Raw genomic sequence first — 22,360 nt, 5'->3', positions numbered from 1 at the left:
TAAAAAGACTCCTTCCAGGAGGCGAGGTGCGCAAGCTTTGAAGCTGAGTTTCCGGCTCGGGATTCTGTTCGTATGTGAAACACAAAATGCGCGGTTCCCTCGAACGCTTGAGAAGAGAGCCATCCCTGTTACTGAGAAGGGCCCAGAAAGGCAATGACCTTCGGGATTGGAACTGGGATGCGGCCCCGCTCTTACCCGCGTCCCCGCAGGCCCCGTCGAGGGCGCGCCCCGCCTCCGGAGGCGGGGTCCCAAGGGCACCACCTGGGGCCCCTGGAGCGCTGAGGGGTCCCAGCTGGGGGGGCGGGGCGGGGCGGGCGCTAAAGGGAGGGGCTGCCGCCGGAGAGGGAGAGCCCCGGAGCGGCGTCTCAGTTCCCGCCATGAACGCCAGCGGCCCGGGCTACCCGCTCGCCTCGCTCTATGTGGGCGACCTGCACCCCGACGTGACCGAGGCCATGCTGTATGAGAAGTTCTCGCCCGCCGGCCCCATCCTGTCCATCCGCGTGTGCCGCGACGTGGCCACCCGCCGCTCGCTGGGCTACGCCTACATCAACTTCCAGCAGCCCGCCGACGGTGAGCCCCGGGGGGGGGGGGGAGGGCACAGACGCACCGACCGACAGATGGCATCTCAGGCCCGCGCTGCCATCTCTGGCTGCTCCTGCATCTCTCACTTTGCAACCAGGGACACTGAGGCCCAGAGATACAAGGGGTTGGAAGGGGCCCTGTCCCTAAGAGCCCCCTGAGACCGCTACGAGCAATTAGTGTGAGCTCACCGTGTGTTTTATTGGTGCTCCGTTGTACAGAGGAGAGCTATAAAGGCTGAGTGAAAACAGCTAAGGGGTTAAGGGGTCACGCCGGCCTCGCGATCAGAAGGCCGGCAGCTGTGTGACTGAGCAATTAATCAACCGTTCTGAGTTTCAGTCGCATGTCGGAAAAATGGGGATCGTACCTACCTTATGCAGAGTGGTCGGGAGGGTGAGAAAGTCAAGGCACCTGGGGAGGATACAGGTGGAGTGGGGAAGCCAGGAGAGCTGGGCCTTGGGCTCCCGCCTTGCGGGGCTGCCAGACCTGAGCTTGCACCAAGAGGCTCCTCCTTGGGGAACCCTGAAAACCCCTCCACTCCAGGCCCCAACAGAGTTTTTCAGAGCCGATAGGATTGATTAGAGCTTGCCAGGTGGTTACGGCCACACTTTGACAGTGGAGAGGATAAAGACTGAGAGCGCCAGGTCGGGCTGTGAGCCGGAGCAAGAGCTCACACTCAGTACCTCTTCTGTGAGATAGGGCTACGGCTTATCCCCCAGTAGCGTGGAAGGAACGAACTGTGTCTCTGACGTCTCTCCAGTATCATCTGGTGCAGCAGGAGGGCTCAGTAAGTGCTAATCTTAGAGAAGAATGGTAGCTATAACCTTCAGGCATAAGACTCCAGAAACCACCAAAAAAGGGCTGCCCCAGCCAAGTTCAAAAGCCGCCACTCTTACTCTGGGTCTCCTGGGTGGATAGGGAGGTTTCCTAAACTGGGGGTTTGCTGGAGGGGGGGTTTGCTGGCTTCCCAGCAGGTGACTGAGCTGGATCCCAGAGAGCCTTCTCCTTCGCTCTCTGCTTTACTCCGCACTGCCTCTAACATCTTCCTCCAAGCCCTGCACGCCCTGACCTTTTTGCCAGACTTCACAGATGGTATAAATCGAGCTCCAGGGAAGAGAAAGTTTACCTCTTACTGGCAGGGAGCAGGCCGTAGCAGTGGCCGGAGAATGGGCCTAGGGTGCTGTTCTCAGACACACTACCATTTACCAAACTCCTATTTTGTACCAGGCACAAAATGCAAGGCACCTTACATGCCTGATTTTTTTTAAGTTTATTTATTTATTTTGAGAGTGGGGGAGTGGGGGAGGCAGAGGGAGAGAATCCCAAGCAGGCTCTGCGCTGTCAGCAAGGAGCCCCCCCCCATCCCCGACCCTATGCGGGGGCTCTATCTCACAGTTCGTGAGACCTGAGGCAAAGTCCCACGCTTAAGTGACTGAGCCACCCAGGTGCCCCGCATACCTGATTTAATTTTCAACCCGGGGGTGGGTGGTATTCTCTCCCTTTGTTAGATGTGGGAAGGTGGGTAATAGTCTCATCATCCCCACTTTACAGGTGAAGAAACAGGCCCAGAGAGGTGTTATCCCCCAGAGTCCTGCTGCTGGGGATTGAATCTCCCCTCTGCCTCTCCACACTTCTGAGCTTTCATTTCCCCTAACCGCTGCCACTCTTTGTCTAAAGGACCCTTCTTTCCCTTTTTATCTACCCCACGTGCTCTCGAAACCGTGGTAGACCTGCTCTGCCACTGATCCTTCCCCCTTTTTGAGCCTCAGTTTCCCTCTGTGAAGTGGGGCTACGAATCCATGCTCACGCGGCTATTGTGAGGAGCTGAATGGGACCCCAACACGAGGGTGGGAGGAGCGCCATGCACGTTAATTATTTCTGCTCATCTCCTCTGAGGCTCCAGGCTCTTCTCTCAAGTGACACCCAGACAGTGGCACTGTTTTCTTTGTTCTGATTCCAGTTAAGCGCCTCCGGGCTCAGGGAAAAAAATACCCTTACTTGCTCCCTTTTCTCCTCCTCCTCCTGTCCAGCGGAGCGGGCACTGGACACCATGAACTTCGAAGTGATCAGAGGACAGCCCATCCGCATCATGTGGTCCCAGCGGGACCCAGGACTCCGCAAGTCGGGTGTGGGCAACATCTTCATCAAGAACCTGGAGGACTCCATAGACAACAAGGCCTTATATGACACCTTCTCCACCTTTGGGAACATCCTCTCTTGCAAGGTGGGTGTGCCCCCTCGCGGGGGAGGGTCTGTGTCGCATACCTGTATGGTAGAGGGACACTGAACAACGTCTTGCCCCGCGGCCCATGGCTTTTCGGTACAGCTCAGGTTGCAGCGAGCACGTTCAGTTGGTCTCTTCGCAGATCCATCAGAGGCTGCCTGTGTATCAGTCAGCTCTGGCTGCGTAACCAACGTCAGAGGTTAGGGGCTGTCAACAACCGTTTATTCAGCTCCTAATTCTGCAGTGGGCAATCTGGACGGGGTTCAGCCGGGCATTTCTGCTCTTGGCTGGGCTCCTTCATATGCCCACTGAGAGCTGGCTGGCTCTGCTTCTAGAGGGCGGTTGGCTGTCAGCTGGAGCACCTCGGCTCCCCTCCCTACAGTCTTTCCTCCTCCAGCGGGCTAGCTCAGGCCATTCTCATGACCGTGGCAGTGGCCCAGGGGACTGAGTGGAAGCTCACCAGGCCTCTTGAGATGTAAGCTCGGAACTGGCACACCACTGCTTCTACTGCCTTCTTTGGCCAAAGCAAGTCCTGAGACCAGCCCAGATTCAGAGAGACAGGACAGAAATTATAAAGGGATATAGGAGGGCTGCTAACTAAGGCCATCCTGGCAGCCAAGCCTTGAGGCTTCCTCTGGACCCCTATGGATCGGACAGAAAGCTGTATGTGACTCAGGCGAGTGTCTGAGGCCTACTGAGGACCTGCTGTGGGCCGTTGGGCCGGGTTAGCTGCAAGGCACACAAATGTCAGCCCCGCCCTGGGATCTCTCAGGCTGGTTGGAGATGGTGACACTTTTAGGAATAGCTGGAAATGGGGCTCTGAGGGAAAAGCATAGTGACCATGCAGTCAAAGCCCCAGGAAAGGTTTCCGTAGCACAGTGGGAAGAGAACCAGACCTGTAGTGCGGCCAGCTGCTGAGCAGAGTCAGGGCTACAGAGTCGGTCAGACCTTGGACTTTGGTGCCTGGGGTTCAGATCCTGCCACTTCCACTTCCTGGCTAGCAATGTACCCTTGGGCCAGTTTTCTAAGCTCTCCATACCTCCACTTTCTCTAAAAGGGGGCGGTTGTAGAAGCCACCTCATAGGCTTGTTGTGCCTGTGTTTTACGTCTGGTAATCTTCACGACGTAAGGATACCTGGTACTCTGCTCCCCGTCTAAGTGGTAGCCGTAATAATCAGAAGCATGGCTGGCTAGTGACCTTGGGCTAGTCATTTATTCCTATTTTCCCCAATCAGGCTGGGGCTCAGAGGCTCAGAATTGCCTGGAGGGGTTCTTATAGTAAAATGTAACAAGATGAGCATGTGATGCCCTCAGTGGTGCTCGGCCCAGAGTGGGGGCCCCAGTCACCGTGATTAAATCTGAATGGAAGAGCCGCGGCTTGAGTTAAAGGTGGAGGGACTGTGTGTGGGGCACAGAGCAAACACTCAAATAGCAGTTGTTACCTGTGCCATTCTTTACTACCCGAACCCTCGGTTGCATGCTGCCTCTGTCCTTCTCCCCTGTGGCCCAGGTGGTGTGTGACAATCACGGTTCCCGAGGCTTCGGCTTCGTCCACTTTGAAACCCATGAGGCCGCTCAGCAGGCCATCGTCACCATGAACGGGATGCTGCTGAATGACCGCAAAGTGTGAGTGGTGCGCGGGGGACGGGGGGGGGGGGGGGGGGGGGGGCAGGGCCGCGGCCGACCTGGGGAGGGGGGCTGATGCCGTCCGTCACCGTCTGATGGGCACCAGCCACTAAGCTGCAGCCGGTACGCTCCTGGCAGTGTGACCTCGGCAGAGTTCGGGGTCTCAGGAGCTCCCTTTCCCCAAGTCAGAACGGGGCTGCCAATACTTGTGAGAGCATTGCTCCAAGTAGGGATTTTGCAGTTCCAGCAGGAACAGCTAGTGGCCACGTCACCCCTGGAGTCAGTGACTTCATCTGTTTTCCAGCCTTCTTGGCATGGCTGTGAAAATTCTTTTCGTAAACCTTTTGTGTCGTTTCATGGGATTTGGGGACAGGAAGGGAAGCAGGCCTGGGCTTAGCCCACCATCTTCATACCTTTAAGGGCGGCATCCCTCCCCCACCCCCTGCCGCCCCTCTTCATGGACAGGACAGTTGAGCTGCAGATGCTGGAGAGACCCTGCTCTGGGGTTCCCCGTCCCCAGTTGTGACTCTGCCCCGGTGATGGCCGGCCCCACGCTCGGTGCCGTGGAGGTAAAGTGGCTTTGAGCCGGAAGATGCACTGAGGGTTACCTTGGCCAGTTTCTCGGGGGCGGCTCCTGTCCATGAAACTGAGCCCGGCCAGCTTTCCCCAGTTCTGCAAAGGACATGACCTTCGTTAGCCACCGTCTGCCCGAGCTCACCTTTGCTGCTGCATCGGTAGTGCCAGCTACAGCTTATTTGTGCTACGTGTGCCATAGACACCATTAACTTTTCTCCTGTTTTTTTTCCCCTTAATCTAGGATACTTTCCTAGATGTGTTTCCCCATGTGTAGACCATGTTGGTTCTGTCACTACTGCTTCTCTAGTGTACCCAGTGCCTGTGAAGTGAATAAGCAAATGCCTGCGATCTGAGTTTCATCCCCAGTTTTTATTTTATTTATTTATTTCTCTTTTAAAGTAATCTCTAGGGGCATCTGGGTGGCTCAGTCGGGTAAGCGTCCAGCTTCGGCTCAGGTCATGATCTTGTGGTTCGTGAGTTTGAGCCCCGCGTGGGGCTCTCTGCTGACAGTTCAGAGTCTGGAGCCCGTTTCAGATTCTGTGTCTCCCTCTCTCTCTCTCTGCCCTTCCCCCGCTCGCACTCGGTCTCTCAGAAATCATTTAAGAACAATTTTTTAAATTTAAATTTTAAATTAAAAAATTTAATTTAACATGGGGCTTGAACTTACAACCCTGAGACCAAGAACCTCATGCTCTATCGACCAAACCAGCCAAGTGTCCCTCATCCCCAGTTTTAGAAGAATGAACACTGAGGCTCAGAGAGGTGAAGTAACTTGCCCAGGGTCACACTGGTAGGCAACTGCAGAGTGGGGACTCAAGCCCTCCTCTGTAGGACTCTTTAGTTCCTGCTCTTCCCTCATGTACACTCAACTGCCTGGTGTATGGTAGGAGGTCTCTGTGCATTTGCCACAAGAATAAAATCTTTTTTAAATAAAGTTTATTTTGAGAGAGAGAGAGGAGCAGAGAGAGAGAATCCCAAACAGGCTTCACGCCGTCAGTGCAGAGCCTGATGCGGGGCTTGAACTCAAGAACCGTGAGATCATGATCCGAGCTGAGAACAAGAGTCCGATGCTTAACTGACTGAGCCACCCAGGCGCCCCAAGAATGAAATTTTTTTTTTTAACATTTATTTATTTTTGAGAGAGAGAGAGACAGAGCATGAGTGGGGGGTGAAGGGAGAGAGGGAGACACAGAATCCGAAGCAGGCCCCAGGCTCAGAGCTGTCGTCACAGAGCCCAGTGTGGGGCTTGAACTCACGGACTGCGAGCTCATGACCTGAGGTGAAGTCTGACACTTAATGGAATGAGCCACCCAGGGGCCCCATAGAATGAAATCTTCTTAACCCGATGCTAGAACATAGAATCTTGGGTGTCAGAAGTGGTCTGGCCTTGGATGTAATCCATCTAAAGAGTATTGCCCTTCCCAGCCTTTCGATGAGGGATATAGGTGCCTGGAGGCTGATGGCAATTGACCCAAGTGACCCAGGGTTGCTGGGTGGAATGGGGGTGACTAATGGCTGGCAGCTACCTACCCTGTCAGTGTGTCCACAGCTTTGTTGGCCACTTCAAGTCTCGACGGGAGAGGGAAGCAGAGCTGGGAGCTCGGGCCATGGAGTTCACCAACATTTATGTGAAGAACCTCCACGTGGACGTGGACGAGCAGGGCCTACAGGACCTCTTCTCCCAGTTTGGTGGGCGTGTTCCCCAAGGGAATCGGGCATCACTTTGTCTTCTGTCCCCAGGTTGGGTTGGGTGGAGCGGCCTTTCTGGAGCTTCTTGAGGAACTGGGGGAAGGAAGGGGAGCATCTTGGGGCTTCCCCAACTCCCCTTTGAGCCAGGTTGGCCCTTCCCAGGGAAGATGCTGAGTGTGAAGGTGATGAGGGATGACAGCGGCCACTCCCGGGGCTTCGGCTTTGTCAACTTTGAGAAGCATGAGGAAGCCCAGAAGGTAGGAGCCTCCCCATGGCCGTTTCCTGGAGGAGGTACCACACCAGTACTAGGAAGAAAGGAGATAGGAGGAGGGGGCTCCAGCTGCCCACAGAGGAGAAGAAAGTTCCTCCCCAGCCTGGGCCCACAACAGTCAGGGCCCTGCCTGCCTGTGGCGAAGGCAGAAGGTTGCAGCCTCACCTGGTGCTTCTAAACCCTAAGGCTGACTGCTTTTCATAGATTCTTGTCACCCAGGGGAAGTAGAGGGGTCTCTGAGACAGCCACCACCCTCTTCTTGAATTGATGGTGGGATTGAGGCCAGGGAGGGGAAGCGCTTAGGTCATTTCTTGCTCGCAGGCCTTTGCAGATACATGCTGTTTCTCAAACCTTTCCCTCCTCTTACTCTTTGGATTAGTGCTATCCAGTAGAAATATAATGGGAGCCACGTACGAGATTTAAAATTTTCCAGTAGCCATATTAAAAGGGGTAAAAAAAAAAAAAAAAACACACCAGAAATTCATTTTAATAATGTCTACCATTCAATTTAACATATTGAAATTATCACTCCAGTGAGTATTCAATATAAAAACAGATATTTACATTCCCCCTTTTTTGGTACTGATTCTTTGAAACCTGGTACTGCCAGTACATGTCAACTCAGACTAGCCATATTTCAAGTGCTCAGGTAGCTGCATGCGGCTAGTGACCACCGTATCAGACGGCGTGCCTTCAGACTACTTAGTGCTTATCCTGTGGGTCTCCGCTTATGCTTTCCCTCCACCGAGGAGCCTCTTCTTTCATCCCGTGCTTCTGGTGAGGTGCCCTTTCTGTCTCTCTCCATCATTAACACGGATTTCCATGTAATAGGACTGAGGGTGGGGGCCGGATCTCCTTTCACCCTTAAATCTCCAGCATTGCACCTGCCAGTACGTACTAGCTACCTACTGGCTGAACAGGTGAATGGTACAAGGTCACACAGTGACCGAGCTGGAGTGATGTTGTCCCATTTGCCTTCCTACCCTAAAGCTCTTTCCTTGGATGCTGCCCCATGAAGACCGTTGGACAAGGGGGATCTCGGCTCATTGTGGGCTCTGGCTAGAGACCCTACCTGGTGCCATCTTGACGGCAGCCACTTCTTGCCGGGCACTTGCCATGGGCCGGGCACGTGCTGAGGGCTGCATACGCTCTCCTCGCTGCTTCACCAGTGTGGGCTAAACCGTTTTCAGGCTCCACAGGGTGGTAGCTAGCAAGAGGCAACATGGGGATTAGAACCAGCTCTTTCTGACTCAGAAGTCTTGTTCTTAAGTGAATGGCTCCTTTCAAGAGGTGACTTCTTGTGTGTCCTTGGACAAAAGCCACTCTCTCTCTAGGTTTTGGTTTGCTCACCTGTAAAACGACAAGTTGGAATAGGTGGGTGAAGCCTCAGGGGTCTATAGACTCCACAGTCTTAGAGACTTTGGTAATGACTTTTATGTTAATGATTTCTGTAAGCATGACTTTCTTTTGTACAGTGTTATATTAGCTTCAGGTGTACAATATAGTGATTCAACAATTCTATATGCACCCTGATGTTTGTAGCAGCATTATCTACAATAGCCAAGTTATGGAATCAGCCCAAGTGTCCATCAATTGACAAGTAAATAAAGAAGATGTGAGGTCACACACACATACACACACACAATGGAATATTACCCATAAAAAACAATGAAATCTTGTTAAATAGGTGATGGGAATTAAGGAGTGTACTTGTGATGAGCACCGGGTGATGAAGTGTTGAATCATTATATTGTACACCTGAAACTAATATTACGCTGTATGTTAACTAACCTATTTAACCCACCCGCCCCCTCCCCTCTGGTAACCATCCGTTTACTCTCTATAGTGGAGAGTCTGTTTCTTGGTTTGCCTCTCTCTCTCTCTCTCTCTCTCTCTCTCTCTCTCTCTCTCTCTTCTTTTCCCTTTGCTCATTTTTTTCCTTAAATTCCACAAATGAGTGAAATCATACGGTATTTGCCTTACTCTATTTTGCTTAGCGTTATATTCTCTAGCTCCATCTATGACCTTGAAATGGCAATATTTCCTTCTTGCTAATCGCTGAGTGATATTCCATTGTTATATTACAAAACTGTAGTAATCAAAACAGTGTGGTACTGGCAGAAAAATAGACCTGTAGACCAGTGGAACAGAATAGAAAACCCAGGTAATGACCTTAAAGACTGCCGTACAACTAGCAGTTTCTGTGGCCTTCGACTATGTTTACATAGATTTGCATATTTAGGTAAGGAAATATCCTCATGATGTAAAAATATTTACTAACTAGTTGGCCACTTAAAAAATTCCCTTTTGTTCAAGCCCCACTTTGGGTGTTAGAGCTTACGTTTAAAAAAGGCCCTTTTCAAACATCTCCTCACTAACACTAGTGTCTAACCCTAACCATCGAGCTGGGACACACACGAGTCTACCTTTTTGCTGATTTTTTTTCTTTTTTTTTGCAGGTAAGTCCATGTAAATTCAGTTCAGTATAAATGCATTAAGAGAAGTTGCACATCTTGTAGAAGATGTAGGATTCCGTGCAATCAAAGCCACTGACCATTTAGGATGTGGCATGCTTAGGCCAGCTATCTGAAGAAAAGAAGAAGAAAAAAGGGTTAAGACATGTTTCTCAACAAAAACGAAAGCCTTCGTAGTTAGCAAAAAGGATTCTTTGTGCTGTGAAATCCAGCATGAAGTGAAGGATGTTGATTATGCGCTCATGCCGTCTTGAAAGAATTCTCCCTGCTCTGTTCAGATCATCAGTGTGTACCTAAAGTTAAGAACCTAAAGGTTAACTGTGGGAAACTTTGCAAATTTCAATTTCACTTCTTAAAGTAGAGTGCAAATCAAGTTTTTTTTTTTTTTTAATCTATGGTTTACTCTGAAATTTTGTCCCATGTTTTTAAAAAAGTGGATTCTTTAAGTGGCTTTTCTCCTGATACTAATTATTCTCAGCTAACAAGGCTGGCCTGGTTGGCAGGGACTGGAGGCCAGGGCCTCATGGGGGTGGTTACCAAGGACGCTCGCTCCCTCTCTGCCCAGGCCGTGACGGACATGAATGGGAAGGAGGTGAGAGGGCGGCTACTGTACGTGGGCCGGGCCCAGAAGCGGGTGGAAAGGCAGAATGAGCTGAAGCGTAGGTTCGAGCAGATGAAGCAGGACCGGCTGACCCGCTACCAGGTGAGGGTCAGACCCCTGGTGGCAGCTGCAGCCATGTGAGTGTGTGTGTGGAGGGTCCTCAATATGAAGCCTTTCTCCAGCAATCCCACCCCCAGGAAGCTGGCTTTAGGGGCCTTAGGGGCTGCAGCTTCCAGTGATGGGCACGCCGGCTGGGGGCGTGGGTGCCATGCCAGACTGGAAGCAGGAGGCTTGGTGGCCAAGGCTTCCAGGGCCCCCGTGGCCTACATTGGTCCCCGACATGAGGTAACCTGGGGCATGGAGGGGAAGGGACACATCCACAGTAACCTCTCTTTCTAGGGTGTGAACCTGTATGTTAAGAACCTGGATGACTCCATCGATGATGAGAAGCTGAGAAGAGAGTTCTCTCCCTATGGAGTGATTACCAGTGCCAAGGTGAGGGCTGGGGGGGGGCACCTACAGGGGATAGAGAGCCTGCCCCTCCATCTTCCTGCTGCCTATACACCCCTTCTTCCAGGGAGTTGGTGCTGAGCTACTCCTTTTAAGAGTTTGGGGGGGATTATGTCTGACCCCCCGTTGGAACTTGACGTCCATCTGCAGCCTTGTCTGCTCTGGAAGGGAAGAGGGTTGAAGTCCAGTCCCAATCACACAGCTGGACTTATTGGGGCTCACTGTAACCTTGGTTCATTTAATAAGCATTTATTGAGTGCCTACTGTATGCCAGATTCTAGAAATTCATGTTTCAGAATTTCCACTGCTTGTTTTGTTGTCTTTCGGACCCCCGTCCCCCCATCTGGAAAATGAGAAGGTTGGGCTGCTATATTCTTCATTCGTTCGTTCATTCCCCATTTACTGAGCACCTACCACGTGCCCAGCCCCCTCAGCACCTGATAAGTGATGATTGGCTGTTCTACTCAGTAGCTCTGTGACTTTTAGCAGATGTCTTCTGACCTTCATCCCCACAAGGAGAGTGTTGGGCTCATTGGATGGTTCTCAACCCTGGCTTTTAAAACTCCCCTGGGGAGCTCTTAAAGACAGACACCTGAGTCAGACGACTCACGCTCTCTGAGTAGGGCCTGGGCATTTTATTTTAAAAGCTCCCCAGGTGATTTTAAGATGACCCAGCATTCATTCATTCCATCCTTAAGCACCTCCTGTCTTACCAGGCCCTCTGGGAAGTATACAGTAACAAGTTAGATGTGGTTCTTGCCCTCGAGTAGCTTATAGTCAAGTGGGGAAGTCAGACACATCACTAACTCAAATCTATTATAAGGTGTTTTTGTAGTGAGGGTGGGAGTACTGGAGGCAGAGGTACGGTAGCCCAGGGAAACAGGAAGGAGGGCTTCCTGTAAGAAGTGTGAGAAACATTTGGCTTGGCTGTGAGGAGGTAGGGAGCTGCAGGTGGGAATGAGGAACTTTCCAAAGAGATCAGTGTGAGTAATGGGGCTGGAGACCAGCACATGTGATGCAATGGTTGGGTTCTTAGGAAGTTCTCTTGCCTGTTAAATCCAATTTTTTTTAAGTTTATTTTTATTTATTTTGAGAGTGAGAGCAGGGAGGGGGCAGAGAGAACACCAAGTAGGCTGCATGCTGTCAGTACAGAACCTGCTGTGAGGCTTGATCCTGCGAACCGCGAGATCATGACCTGAGCCAAAATCAAGAGTCAGATGCTTGGGGAGCCTGGGTGGCTCAGTAAGTTAAGTATCTGACTTCGGCTCAGGTCATGATCCCATGGTTTGTGAGTTTGAGCCCTGCGTCAGGCTCTGTGCTGACAGCCCAGAGCCTGGAGCCTGCTTCAGATTGTGTCTCCCTCTCTCTCTCTCTGCCCTTCCCCTGCTCATGCTCTGTCTCTCAAAAATAAACATTAAAAAAAAAATTTTTTTTTAATGTTTACTTCTTCCTGAGAGAGAGAGAGACAGTGACAGTGTGAGCAGGGGCAGGGGAGAGGCAGAGAGAGAGACACAGAACTCGAAGTGGGCTCCAGGTTCTGGGCTGTCAGCACAGAGGCTGATGTGGGGCTTGAACTAACTCTGAGATCATGAGCTGAGCCGAAGTCTAATGCTTAACCAACTGAGCTACCTAGGCAGCCCTGTTGAATCCAATTTTAAATGCCTGGTGTTTGGGGAAGAGGTTCTAACAGTTTTTGAGTTAAGGACTCAAATGTGACCGAGCTGTGGGACATGTAAATTAAGCATCAACAAATTTGCTTAAACATTATAAAAAAGCTGTGGGCCCTCTTGCCCAGCAAATTTATACTTTGGGTATACATTTGGGTAGTACTGTGGTCTAAATCCCAGTCCTACCATTAACTAGCTGTAGGATCTGCAGGAAGTGACTTTGCCATTTGGAGCCCGTTTACCCGTCTGTAAAGTGGGAGCAACCTTCCCTACCTCTCGAGGTGTCCTGAGCACTAAAGAGTCAGCATGTAGAGTGCCTGCCCACAAGTGGTAAAATAGTGATCTGATTATTCACACATTGTGTATAATTTCTGGGGATTCACCCACCTCCTTGAGGACTCCTCGAGTGGAGGGAATTCTAAACATCTGGGTTACTTAGAGTTGTGGCACTATCTTGTTAGTTGACCAATTAGGTTATAAAATGGGGATTTTATGTAGGCTTACATATTTATATGATTTCTATTATATATAAAATACAGTGATTATGAAAACGAGTTAAGGTGTATAAAGTGCTAATAACACTGTCACATTCATAGAAGCTATATAAGTCCATTTTATCATTATTTACTACCTAACAGAAGTTTTTATTACCTTGCTAAGACAATACTTTGGTGTCAAGAAAATTTGGCTGTCTGATGATAGCCTACAGATCCCTTCTGAGAATATTCTTAAATGCCTAAAAGAAAATTCATAGGATTGCAGAGAAACAATTCTACTGAAATATAATTATCAAAATGCTAAGGTAACAGCAGTATGTGGTTCATAATTACATCAAACGAGAAGGTCTAGAGAGGTACCAATTAGCACAAATGATATTTTGAGATCTGCAGTGGTTGACATATGAAAATATCTTCTTTCTCTTCCTGACAAAATCACAAGCACAGCCAAGACTCCCCTATTTTTGTTGCCTGTGTTCAAAATAGAAGGAAACACTAATGTGAAAATTAAGATGCCATTTTCCCCCCATCCAAGTTCACAGACCCCCTGAATTCTATCCACTGGCCTCCCTCGGCGGGAGAGGGGAGGGGATCTGTGAACCCTCAGGGTCAGGCCCCTGTATGAATGGGTTGCAAGGTGCAGTTTGAAAATTGATGTGTAGAGAATGGGCTTTAATAGAGCAGATTTAAAAAGTATGTCAGTTCAAATCTAAATGCATGGGCCAGGCCAGTGTCTAGACCTCCCCCTACCCCCAAAATTAAGAACCATAAATGCAATGTGGATTGGATCCTGGAAGAGAAAAAAAAAATATTAGAAAAACTAGTGGAATCCCAATGAAATCTGCAGTTCAGTCAATAGCATTGTAGCTAATAACAACCGTATCGATTGTTAACATCCTGGTTTTGACATATGTGGACTGGTCTCGGCCAAGTCCCTCTGACTCGTTTACATTGGGGCAAGCCTGGGTGAAAGATGGCTGCCCTGTACTATTTTTGCAACTTTTCTGTACACCTAGAGGTATTGCAAAATAAAAAGGTTATTTTAATAACAACACTAAGAATGCCTTCCCCAGAAGGAGAAATCCCCAGATTTCTCCTAAAGAATCTGGCTCAGTGCCTTGCAGAGGCAATGGAAGTCACCAGAATGCTGCATTGGGTTCAAATTCTGGCTGATGGGTGTCCACAGGCTGGGTGACCCTGGACAAGTTCCCACCCACCTTCCCCCCCCCCCCCAATTGTAATAAGGATTTTTATTTCCACCACAAAGAAAATTAACAGAATAGGCACAAAAAGTATAAATTTAAACCTTTTAATTTTTATATTCCATACCTTTTTTTAACTTTAATTTTTTAATTAATTTTTTGAATAAATAAATAAATATTATTTATTTAAAGTTTATTTTAGAGAGCAAGCGTGTGTGAGTGGTAGAAGGAAAGAGAATCTTAAGCAGGCTCCACACCCAGTGCAAAGCCCAACACAAGGCTCCACCTCCCGACGCTGAGATCATGACCGGAGCTGAAATCAAGAGTCAGATGCTTAACCGACTGAGCCATCCAGGTGCCCCCATTCAAATCTAAGTTTTTATTGGAGTCTAGGATACCTAACTCTTAAGAACATTTTTATTATGTCCATAATTTCACAAATGAACTAAAGAATCCTAAGAATTAACCAGAGGGTAGTCGAAATGCAGATTTTCATCACAGTGACCTCAAACGAAGTGTTTAAGATCGTGGCTCTGGCTAAGGACCCCTGCCCTGTTCTTGGTTTTAACCAATCCTAAACTGTCCTCTTCATCCTAGCCCCTCTGATGAGGGTAGATACCATTTAAACCGGCCTTCCATCACAGCCTAGGAAAATCATTTCAGAAAGAAAATTTAAATATAAAAAAAAACAACTCTGAAATGCTGCTGTTCTCACGGACTCTAGGGAATGTCCTGTTAAACAGTGAGCAGCTGGGGCGCCTGGGTGGCTCAGTCGGTTAAGCGTCCGACTTTGGCTCAGGTCATGATCTCGCGGTCTGTGAGTTCGAGCCCCGCGTCGGGCTCTGTGCTGACAGCTCAGAGCCTGGAGCCTGCTTCAGATTCTGTGTCTCCCTCTCTCTCTCTGACCCTCTCCCGTTCATGCTCTGTCTCTCTCTGTCTCAAAAATAAATAAACATTAAAAAAAAAAAATGAAAAAAAAACCAGTGAGCAGCCCTCAGTTAGCAAGTTGACTGGTCTCAGCCAAGTCACTCCTGAGCCCCCGCTTCCGTCACCTGTGAAGCGGGAGTCGTGGTGCCCCCCATGATCAGGTGGCGGCGCCTGTGGAGCAAGAAGGCAGTCCGGCATCTGGCATGCGGTGGGCCTCAGTCAATGTCAGGGTGACAGTTTCTCCTGGGCCTGCTCACTGCCCGGCTGGGCCCCAGGGGAGGAGGGGGACACGGCCCCAGGAGTCTTCCTTCCCCACCCCCAGCAGCCCTTGTCTTGTCTTGCTTTTAGGTGATGACAGAGGGTGGCCACAGCAAGGGGTTTGGCTTTGTGTGTTTTTCCTCTCCAGAAGAGGCGACAAAGGCCGTGACAGAGATGAACGGGCGCATCGTGGGCACCAAGCCGCTCTACGTGGCCCTGGCCCAGCGCAAAGAGGAACGGAAGGCCATCTTGACCAACCAGTACATGCAGCGCCTGTCTACTGTGCGGGCCCTGGGTGGCCCCCTCTTGGGCTCCTTCCAGCAGCCCGCCAGCTACTTCCTGCCCGCTGTGCCCCAGGTGATGGCCTGCCCGAACCCCGCTGCACCCCTTCCCTGACAGCCAGGTAGAGCAGGAAGACAGCCTCACAGGTAGATGTAGCTTCACAACTTGTTTCTGCTGGAAACTTGGCAGGCAGGCCACTTTAACCCCACCTGGTAACGGGGGGTAAGAGTGTGTGTCCCCAACCAGGGAGAGGTTCGTGTTGTGCTAAAAAAGATGCTCCCTGGTCAAATAAGTTTGAGAAACCATGCATTAAGGAAAAGGAACTAGCTTTCCTTATTATACTATGCTTTACCACACACATTATTCTACCCTAACGTGCTGGTGTGCGTCAGGACTTTCCCAAACCAGCAGAGCGCATGTAGCATTTCCCCAACTTAGATGATCCTGTTTTGTGGGCTGCCTGCCAACCTGTCTCCTGGAGGCCAGTGTTCTGAGCAGCCCCCCTTGGGAAGGGAGCTCCCAGGACTTAGAGGGAGTGGAAGGTGTTGGCCATTTGCAGCTGCGGGGATGGACGTATCTGCTCCCCTGCTCCTTTTACTTATTTTTAATTTTTTGAAGTTTTATTTATTTTGAGGGAGAGCACGAACAGGGGAGAGACAAAGAGAGGGAGAGAGAGAATCCCAAGCAGGCTCCGTGCTGTCAGCACAGAGTCCAGTGCGGGGCTCAAACTCCCAAACCGTGAGATCGTGACCTGAGCTGAAATCAGGAGGCGAACGCTTAACCAACTATGCCACCCAGGCTCCCCACCCCCTACTCCTCTTAGCAGTAGCTTAAGCTGGCACAAGTCTGAGTAGGTCTGTCACCATTTTATGCTGCTGTTTGGGTCAGTGGCTCTGATGACAAGGGGCAAGGATTGAACCTGAGGCCTTGCCCTGGAAGGCTCAGGGCTAACGAATAGCCTGAACTGGGGTAGCGGAGATTTCATCCCAGCTTGTGGGTCTTTACTAATCAGTAACCCTGGAGGGGGGCGGTGGAGTTTCTGCAGGGGTGTCCATGAGGGGATGCGGTTTCTCACCTGCTGCGACCCCCTCACCCCCAGTCTTCTCCCGCACAGCCTCCTGCCCAGACTGCGTACTATGCGTCCAGCTCTCCCATGCAGCCTGCCCCCAGGTGGACGGCCCAGCCTCCGAGACCCTCGTGTGAGTGACTCCGCCCCTTGTACCCTCAGCCTGGCCCACAGACGGTGGACCCCTCAGGACAGCATGGAACCTGGGGCTATGAACACAGGCTTTGGGGGCAAGCCTGGCTCTACTTCCCAGGGTGTTCATTTGGGTGGGTAACTTCACCTCTCTGAACCTCAGTTTCCCCTTCTGAATGAGGTGTGCATAAAACCCCAAGCAGTGCCGACCTTGTGAAAGACTAGCGGTGCAGCCATTCTCTTCAGTTAGCTCCCAAGACTTGTCTGATCTGTGACCATGAGAACGCACTCCCATGGCAGTCTTGCCCCTCCGGCCCCTCTCTGGGAGCAGAGCTCGCCCTCCCTTGCAGCTGCTTGGGGACCCAGCGGGTGTGATCATGCGGTCTGTGCGTCTTGGGGCTCTGTGTAGAAACAAGTCGGCTTTGTAATTGAAGACTTCCACACACTCCCCTTCCCTGGAGTTCTGGGTCTGCCTGACTAGGTGAATTCACCCATCTTTTTTGCTGCGAATGTTCTACTTCCCTTTCCCACCCATTGCCTTTCTCACCCCAGAACCTTCAGGGCGCAGTGCGCCGCTCTGATTGTCCTGCCCCTGCCCCACCGACCTTTCTCTCCGTGTTCTTTGTGCCACAAGCCACCTACCCTCCAGCTGCCTCAATGATCCGACCACCAGCCATGTTGCGGCGCCCCCCGGCGCAGGTCAGCGGTGTCAGGCAGGCCTCCACCCAGGTGCCACCCACGGTGCCCCACACCCAGAGAGTGGGTGAGTGTGGGCTGGGTCAAGAGGAACGGGTGTGCGCGGAGGGTGGGGTAGGGGCTTGGTGCTGGGTTGGCACAGGCGGGGAGTCAGGACTGGCCTCCGTGGTGACCTTGCCGTTTGCCTCTTGGAGGGTAGAGCTGACTTTGGAGGCCGTGAGGCACAGTAGTTCGTGTGGGCTCCAGAGTCCCACAGACCCGGTTCCTGGGGCCAACTCGCTCTGTGGCCTCGCTAACTACTGTATCTGATCACCTACCTCATCTTTTTAAAATAGGGATGAAAATAGCCCTCCTGTTTTGTCGTGTGGGTGAATGAGATCACACATGGCGGGGCTTAGCATCACATCAGAACCTTAGCAAGTACTGCGGCAGCTGTGAACAAGGGCGTAGGTTTGAGCTGTAAGGCCAGCACATCTGTTCCTTCACTCGGCAAATGTTTGTACATCTGTGTGCCGGCCTCACAGTCGGTGCTGGGGATTCTACGTGAATGCTTGTCTTTAGGCTTCCTGGCTTTAGATCACTGTCAGGCCCTAACTCCCCTGCTTACTCCTTACAGCCAATATTGGTACCCAGACCACAGGAGCCAGCGGGGCGGGATATCCTGCACCAAGTGGGCCTCTGCTGACACACAAATATTCCTCAGCAACATACAACCACGGGGTAAGGCTGGCCTGACTGCCCTCTTAGTCTGGGCTCCTGGGGCCTTGGCTCAGAACCTTGGCTAAGGCACTGGCCCTCGTTTGTTTGTTTGTTTCTCTTCTTGAATTATAAACGAGCAAAGTTTCGTTCAGTAACATGTACAATTGAGAAACAATCCCCCTTACTAACAGAAGGAGGGAAAGAGCCAAGATCATGTTTGGTTTATTAATTATGGTTTGCTCTGCCTGGATTATTAACAAAAGTAATCTGTATTTCCTTCATATTCAGTGTTGAGCAGCAAGGAAAAATATCCTAGCGATATGCTGAATATTGAAGGGATGGGATTAATCTACAAAACAGAACTAAAAATACCTACTGTGATTAAATTAAAAGGCTATGTATTTATCTTCCTGCCCAAGTCTCAAACTCAGCATTATCGTATCCTGTCTAGAATTTTAATGTGTATACTTCAGACTCTTCCTTGCAAAAGAAACAAGGGAGTAGTCTTTAAACAGCAACATGCTTTTAAAGTTACCAGAATAGGGAAAGGTCAGAAGTATGCTGGGGATGTGGCCATAAAGCTACTTGATAAAAAGTGCCTTATTTGGCATGAAGTGGTTAGTAATGTGTGACTTTCACTTGGCAACATCCAGTGGGGCCTTGACAGGTTCCTGGCACCGTGGAAGGCGTCTGAATTAGAGGGTGAATTTGTCTATCCCACTGTGCCCTTGTTAGGGACTCTGTCCCACCCGATTGTCCATACCTTGCCCCCTGCTCCCCTCTTCCAGAGCCTTCCTGGAGGCCTGTGCTCACCTGACAGGGTGAGGGTTTTGAGGCCTTGCCCATCTGTGGTGGTTAAGGGATGTGTCCCCGGCACCATTGCAGGTCCAGGAGCCTGCTGTGCGCATCCCGGGACAGGAGCCCCTGACGGCGTCCATGCTGGCCGCAGCGCCACTGCACGAACAAAAGCAGATGATCGGTGAGTGGCTGGAGCAGGAAGCAGGGGGAGTTGGCCAGCCTGGCAGGAAAACATGTTGAGTGGAGGTGAGACACGTGGACGAGGTCCAGCTTTACCGCTGACCAACCTGCTGGGTGGCTTGGTCCGGGTTGCCTCTGCTCTCCTCGGCTTCCCTCTCGTCTTAAAGCACTGGTCAGACCAGATGGTCCTGAGGTTTCTTCAGTTCTGCTGTTCAAGGGCCGTGACAGGCTTGGAGAGATCCCAGCTGTGGGCAGATCTGCGGCCAGGACTAAGGGTTTCTGTTGGTGGGTGTTGCTGTTTCTTACATCTCCTGAATGGGAAGAAGCCATCACCACATGTCCTCTGTCTCCCAGTGCCCGCTGCAGGGAGGTGGGAAATAAATGTGCAGAAATTCGTATTTACACATTCCCCACTGGACTGCGAGTTCCTTGTGCAAGTCTCCTCCAGCCCAGTGTCTACGGCAGGCCCTGCTAAAGGATGCCGCTAACTGCTGAGTGAATAACTTGCCAGGTTCTTGCCTTCACGGCCACCAAGATTTCCAGAACCTCTCTGAAGTCCGTCCCGATTCCCTCCGCTTGTTTTCTCGGCTCACTTGGGGTTTTGCCACTTTACTACCCACCCTTCAAAGGAAAATTCTAAATGGGCTTAATAGAGGCAGAAGGCTCTGTTAGCAGTTCCCTGCAAACCTCTTCACTTTCCTCACGGGGAAACTCTCCCACCCAGCACACAATCCTGGCCAGACCCTCCACACATGGCCAAGATGGGCTGACCACCAGCGCTAGGCTCTGCCACCAGAAGTGCCTGATGGCGGAAGGTGAATTTATCTCGTGTGTGTGGCTCCTCCTACCCCCAAAAAAGCCCAGTTCAGCCTTAGCCTGTCTTGTCTAGAATCTCAATGTGTGTATTGGAACTATTTCTTGCAAAATGAACAAGAGTAGTCTTTAAATTTTTTTTTTTTAATGTTTACTTATTTTTGAGGGAGGGAGAGAGCACGACTGTGAGCAGGGGAGGGGCAGAGAGAGTGAGGGAGACACAGAATCCGAAGCAAGCTCCAGGCTCCGAGCCGTCAGCACAGAGCCCGACGTGGGGCTCGAACTCACGAGCTGTGAGATCATGACCTGAGCCGAAGTCAGATGCTTAACCGACTGAGCCACCCAGCTGCCCCAAACAAGAGTAGTCTTTAAACACCAACCAAGTTTGTGTCAGGCTCTGTGTAGATTCGTTCATGTAGAATGTCAAATTTGATTCTTCAAGCTAGCCTCCGAAGCAGGGTTTGCTCTGCGCACTTTACAGTTGGGAGAGAGCCTCCCAGTGATGCTAAGTGACACAGCCCAGAAGGAGCAGTTCTGGGACGACCCCCCACCACATGCCTTACTGCTCCCTTCCACAGTACCCCCTGCCTCCCTGGGGCTGCTGGGATGTCAGCCAGGTGTTCTGTACAGGTGAGCGTCTGTACCCCCTTATCTACGATGCCCACACCCAGCTGGCTGGCAAGATCACGGGCATGCTGCTGGAGATCGACAACTCAGAGTTGCTGCTCATGCTGGAGTCCCCCGAGTCCCTCAATGCCAAGGTGGGCTGGGGCCTGGGTGGCAGGGTGCCTCGCGAGGATAGGAGGAGAGCTCATGACGAACACCTCTCCTAGAGGACTTAGCAGGCTGCTGCCTGGACGAAGTTTACCTTCCCGCTGATGCCAGCTTGTATGGGCTGCATCTGTGAGCGGGAGGCCTCGGGGTTGGCCCCTCCAGCCCCTCCAGGTTAATTCTCTACAGCTCCACGTGCAAGGTGTCGGTACGGGCAGTGGTGTTCTGACTGAGGACCGGGCTCAGGTTCTCCCAGCTGTCCGGCGGCGTCCGTCTGTCTGGAGAAGGCAACCGACGACCCGCTCATCACGGGCGCTCGCAAACGGCAGTGCCGTAGAGGGAGGCGACTTGTGGCATCTAGCACGCGGAGGCAGTGGGCGGCCAGGGATCTCCCGGGGACCCCGCTGGGCAGCTGCACTGACCCCCGCTCACGACCCACAGGTGGAAGAGGCTTTGGCGGTGCTGCAGGCACACCAGGCCGCGGAGCTGACAAAAGTGAATGTGCTCTGAAACCAGGTGGGTGGCTGGGGGTGGGAGAGACGGAGATGGAAGCAGCGGTGGGCCCAAGAGAAGCTGGGAAGAGCCGGGCAGGGGCTGACTTTGAGAAACCCGCGGAGAAACCATGTTGGCGCCGGCTCGCTCTCTGAAGCACCGAGGAGTTTGGGGGAAGCTGCGAGGCGCAAAGGAGTGGACAGACCGTGGGACGAGAATGAGTGTTGACCCCTGTGCGAAGTGCGGGTGTTTTCTCGCCAGCTGCCCTGCCTGGCGTCACTGGGGATAGGCTGGGCTGTCCTTGGGCACTGGGTGAATTTATCTTGTGTATGTGGCCTGCTTCGTCTGCTCTGCCTTCTCCGTTGAGACCAGGCGTCTGCTGTATGTTAGAAGGATTCATTCCTCTCCTTTCATCCCCAGACAGCGGGATCCTCACTCCCTCGGCTGAACAGCGCTTCCTGCTCTTGGCTCTCTGTCCCCGGGAGCTGTAACTTATTTCCCACTCAGGCTGTATCTGTACTTGAGCTCTGTATGTGGAATGAAGGCCGGTCCCCCCGCCAGCCTGTCACCCTTTCCTTTTGTGCATTAAAAGTGCTGCAAACTGTCTTGTCTCCCAGGAGGCCTTCTTGTGTCTGAGGGAGGTGGGCCAGAGCCAAGGGTGGACTTGACTGGGTTGGGGATGTGGCTCGAAGGAACAGACGCCCAAAGAGTTATGGGAGAAGCTGTGTGTGTGCCAGACCAAGGTCGCCAGGAACTGAGCAGGACCGTCTGGAATGGCCCCAGAGGAGCAGACGCCCACCAGGCAGTGGCTCAGTGCGGGACTGAATGGTTGTCCTCACACGGCACCGAGAGAAGGAGCTAAAGCTACAGGTGCCCACATGTGACGTACACGGAGGTTTCTGGACCCCGGGCTTGAGTACCCTGCAGTGCAGGTATACACCCCGGAAGCAGCAACTACTTGTAGGCTCTGGGCTGGCTGGCTGAGGGCTCTGTAACACCATTAGAGAAGAACCCATGTAGAATTGCTTTAGGATCCCTTCCCGGGTCCTGGTTTTACCTTCTATGTTTTCCTTAGTAAATCAAGATGCTTGCCTTTTAGACTTTAAGAAGAAAAAGTCAGTTGTGAATGGATGGCACCACTCAACCTGCCTCAAATCAGGTAAGAGTCGTGCCTGCCTAAGAGGTGGCTCAGTCGGTTGAGCGTCCGACTTCGGCTCAGGTCACGATCTCGTGGTCTGTGAGTTTGAGCCCCACGTCGGGCTCTGTGCTGACAGCTCGGAGCCTGGAGCCTGCTTCAGATTCTGTGTCTCCCTCTCTCTCTGCCCCTCCC

The 22,360-nt window shown here is 51.7% G+C and overlaps 1 protein-coding gene across 10 annotated transcripts; it reads left to right on the top strand.

The window, feature by feature from the left end:
* The first annotated feature begins 327 nt into the window (after positions 1-327).
* On the top strand, positions 328-21,634 carry PABPC1L (poly(A) binding protein cytoplasmic 1 like). Of its 10 annotated transcripts, XM_045053565.1 has the most exons (15): positions 331-570; positions 2,610-2,803; positions 4,314-4,429; positions 6,555-6,694; positions 6,857-6,951; positions 10,005-10,142; positions 10,440-10,535; positions 15,192-15,458; positions 16,483-16,582; positions 17,216-17,344; positions 17,894-17,997; positions 18,862-18,955; positions 20,398-20,528; positions 20,980-21,054; positions 21,451-21,634. In XM_045053565.1, exons 1-14 carry the CDS (start codon positions 378-380, stop codon positions 21,046-21,048), a joined length of 1,866 nt encoding a protein of 621 aa, XP_044909500.1. In that variant the 5' UTR covers positions 331-377; the 3' UTR covers positions 21,049-21,054; positions 21,451-21,634. The 10 variants fall into 10 exon arrangements, with proteins under 10 accessions (XP_044909506.1, XP_044909507.1, XP_044909503.1 ...); XM_045053564.1 differs by having other exon boundaries at positions 20,980-21,634; XM_003983525.6 differs by having other exon boundaries at positions 332-570; positions 16,498-16,582; positions 20,980-21,634.
* The last annotated feature ends 726 nt before the right edge of the window (positions 21,635-22,360 follow it).

Source organism: Felis catus, chromosome A3, assembly GCF_018350175.1.
Source record: "Felis catus isolate Fca126 chromosome A3, F.catus_Fca126_mat1.0, whole genome shotgun sequence".
Taxonomy (NCBI): Eukaryota; Metazoa; Chordata; class Mammalia; order Carnivora; family Felidae; genus Felis; species Felis catus.
The sequence above is the reverse complement of the archived record's forward strand: the minus strand, read 5'-3'. Positions and strand labels throughout refer to the sequence as shown.

What these genes read in the sequence shown, in the direction of transcription:
- PABPC1L (XM_045053565.1), top strand. Translation starts at nt 378, where the DNA reads ATGAACGCCAGCGGCCCGGGCTACCCGCTCGCCTCGCTCTATGTGGGC. An exon ending in CAGCAACATACAACCACGGG is followed by an intron (nt 17,998 to 18,861) that starts GTAAGGCTGGCC and finishes GCACCATTGCAG; the next exon opens with GTCCAGGAGCCTGCTGTGCG. An exon ending in CCGAGTCCCTCAATGCCAAG is followed by an intron (nt 20,529 to 20,979) that starts GTGGGCTGGGGC and finishes CACGACCCACAG; the next exon opens with GTGGAAGAGGCTTTGGCGGT.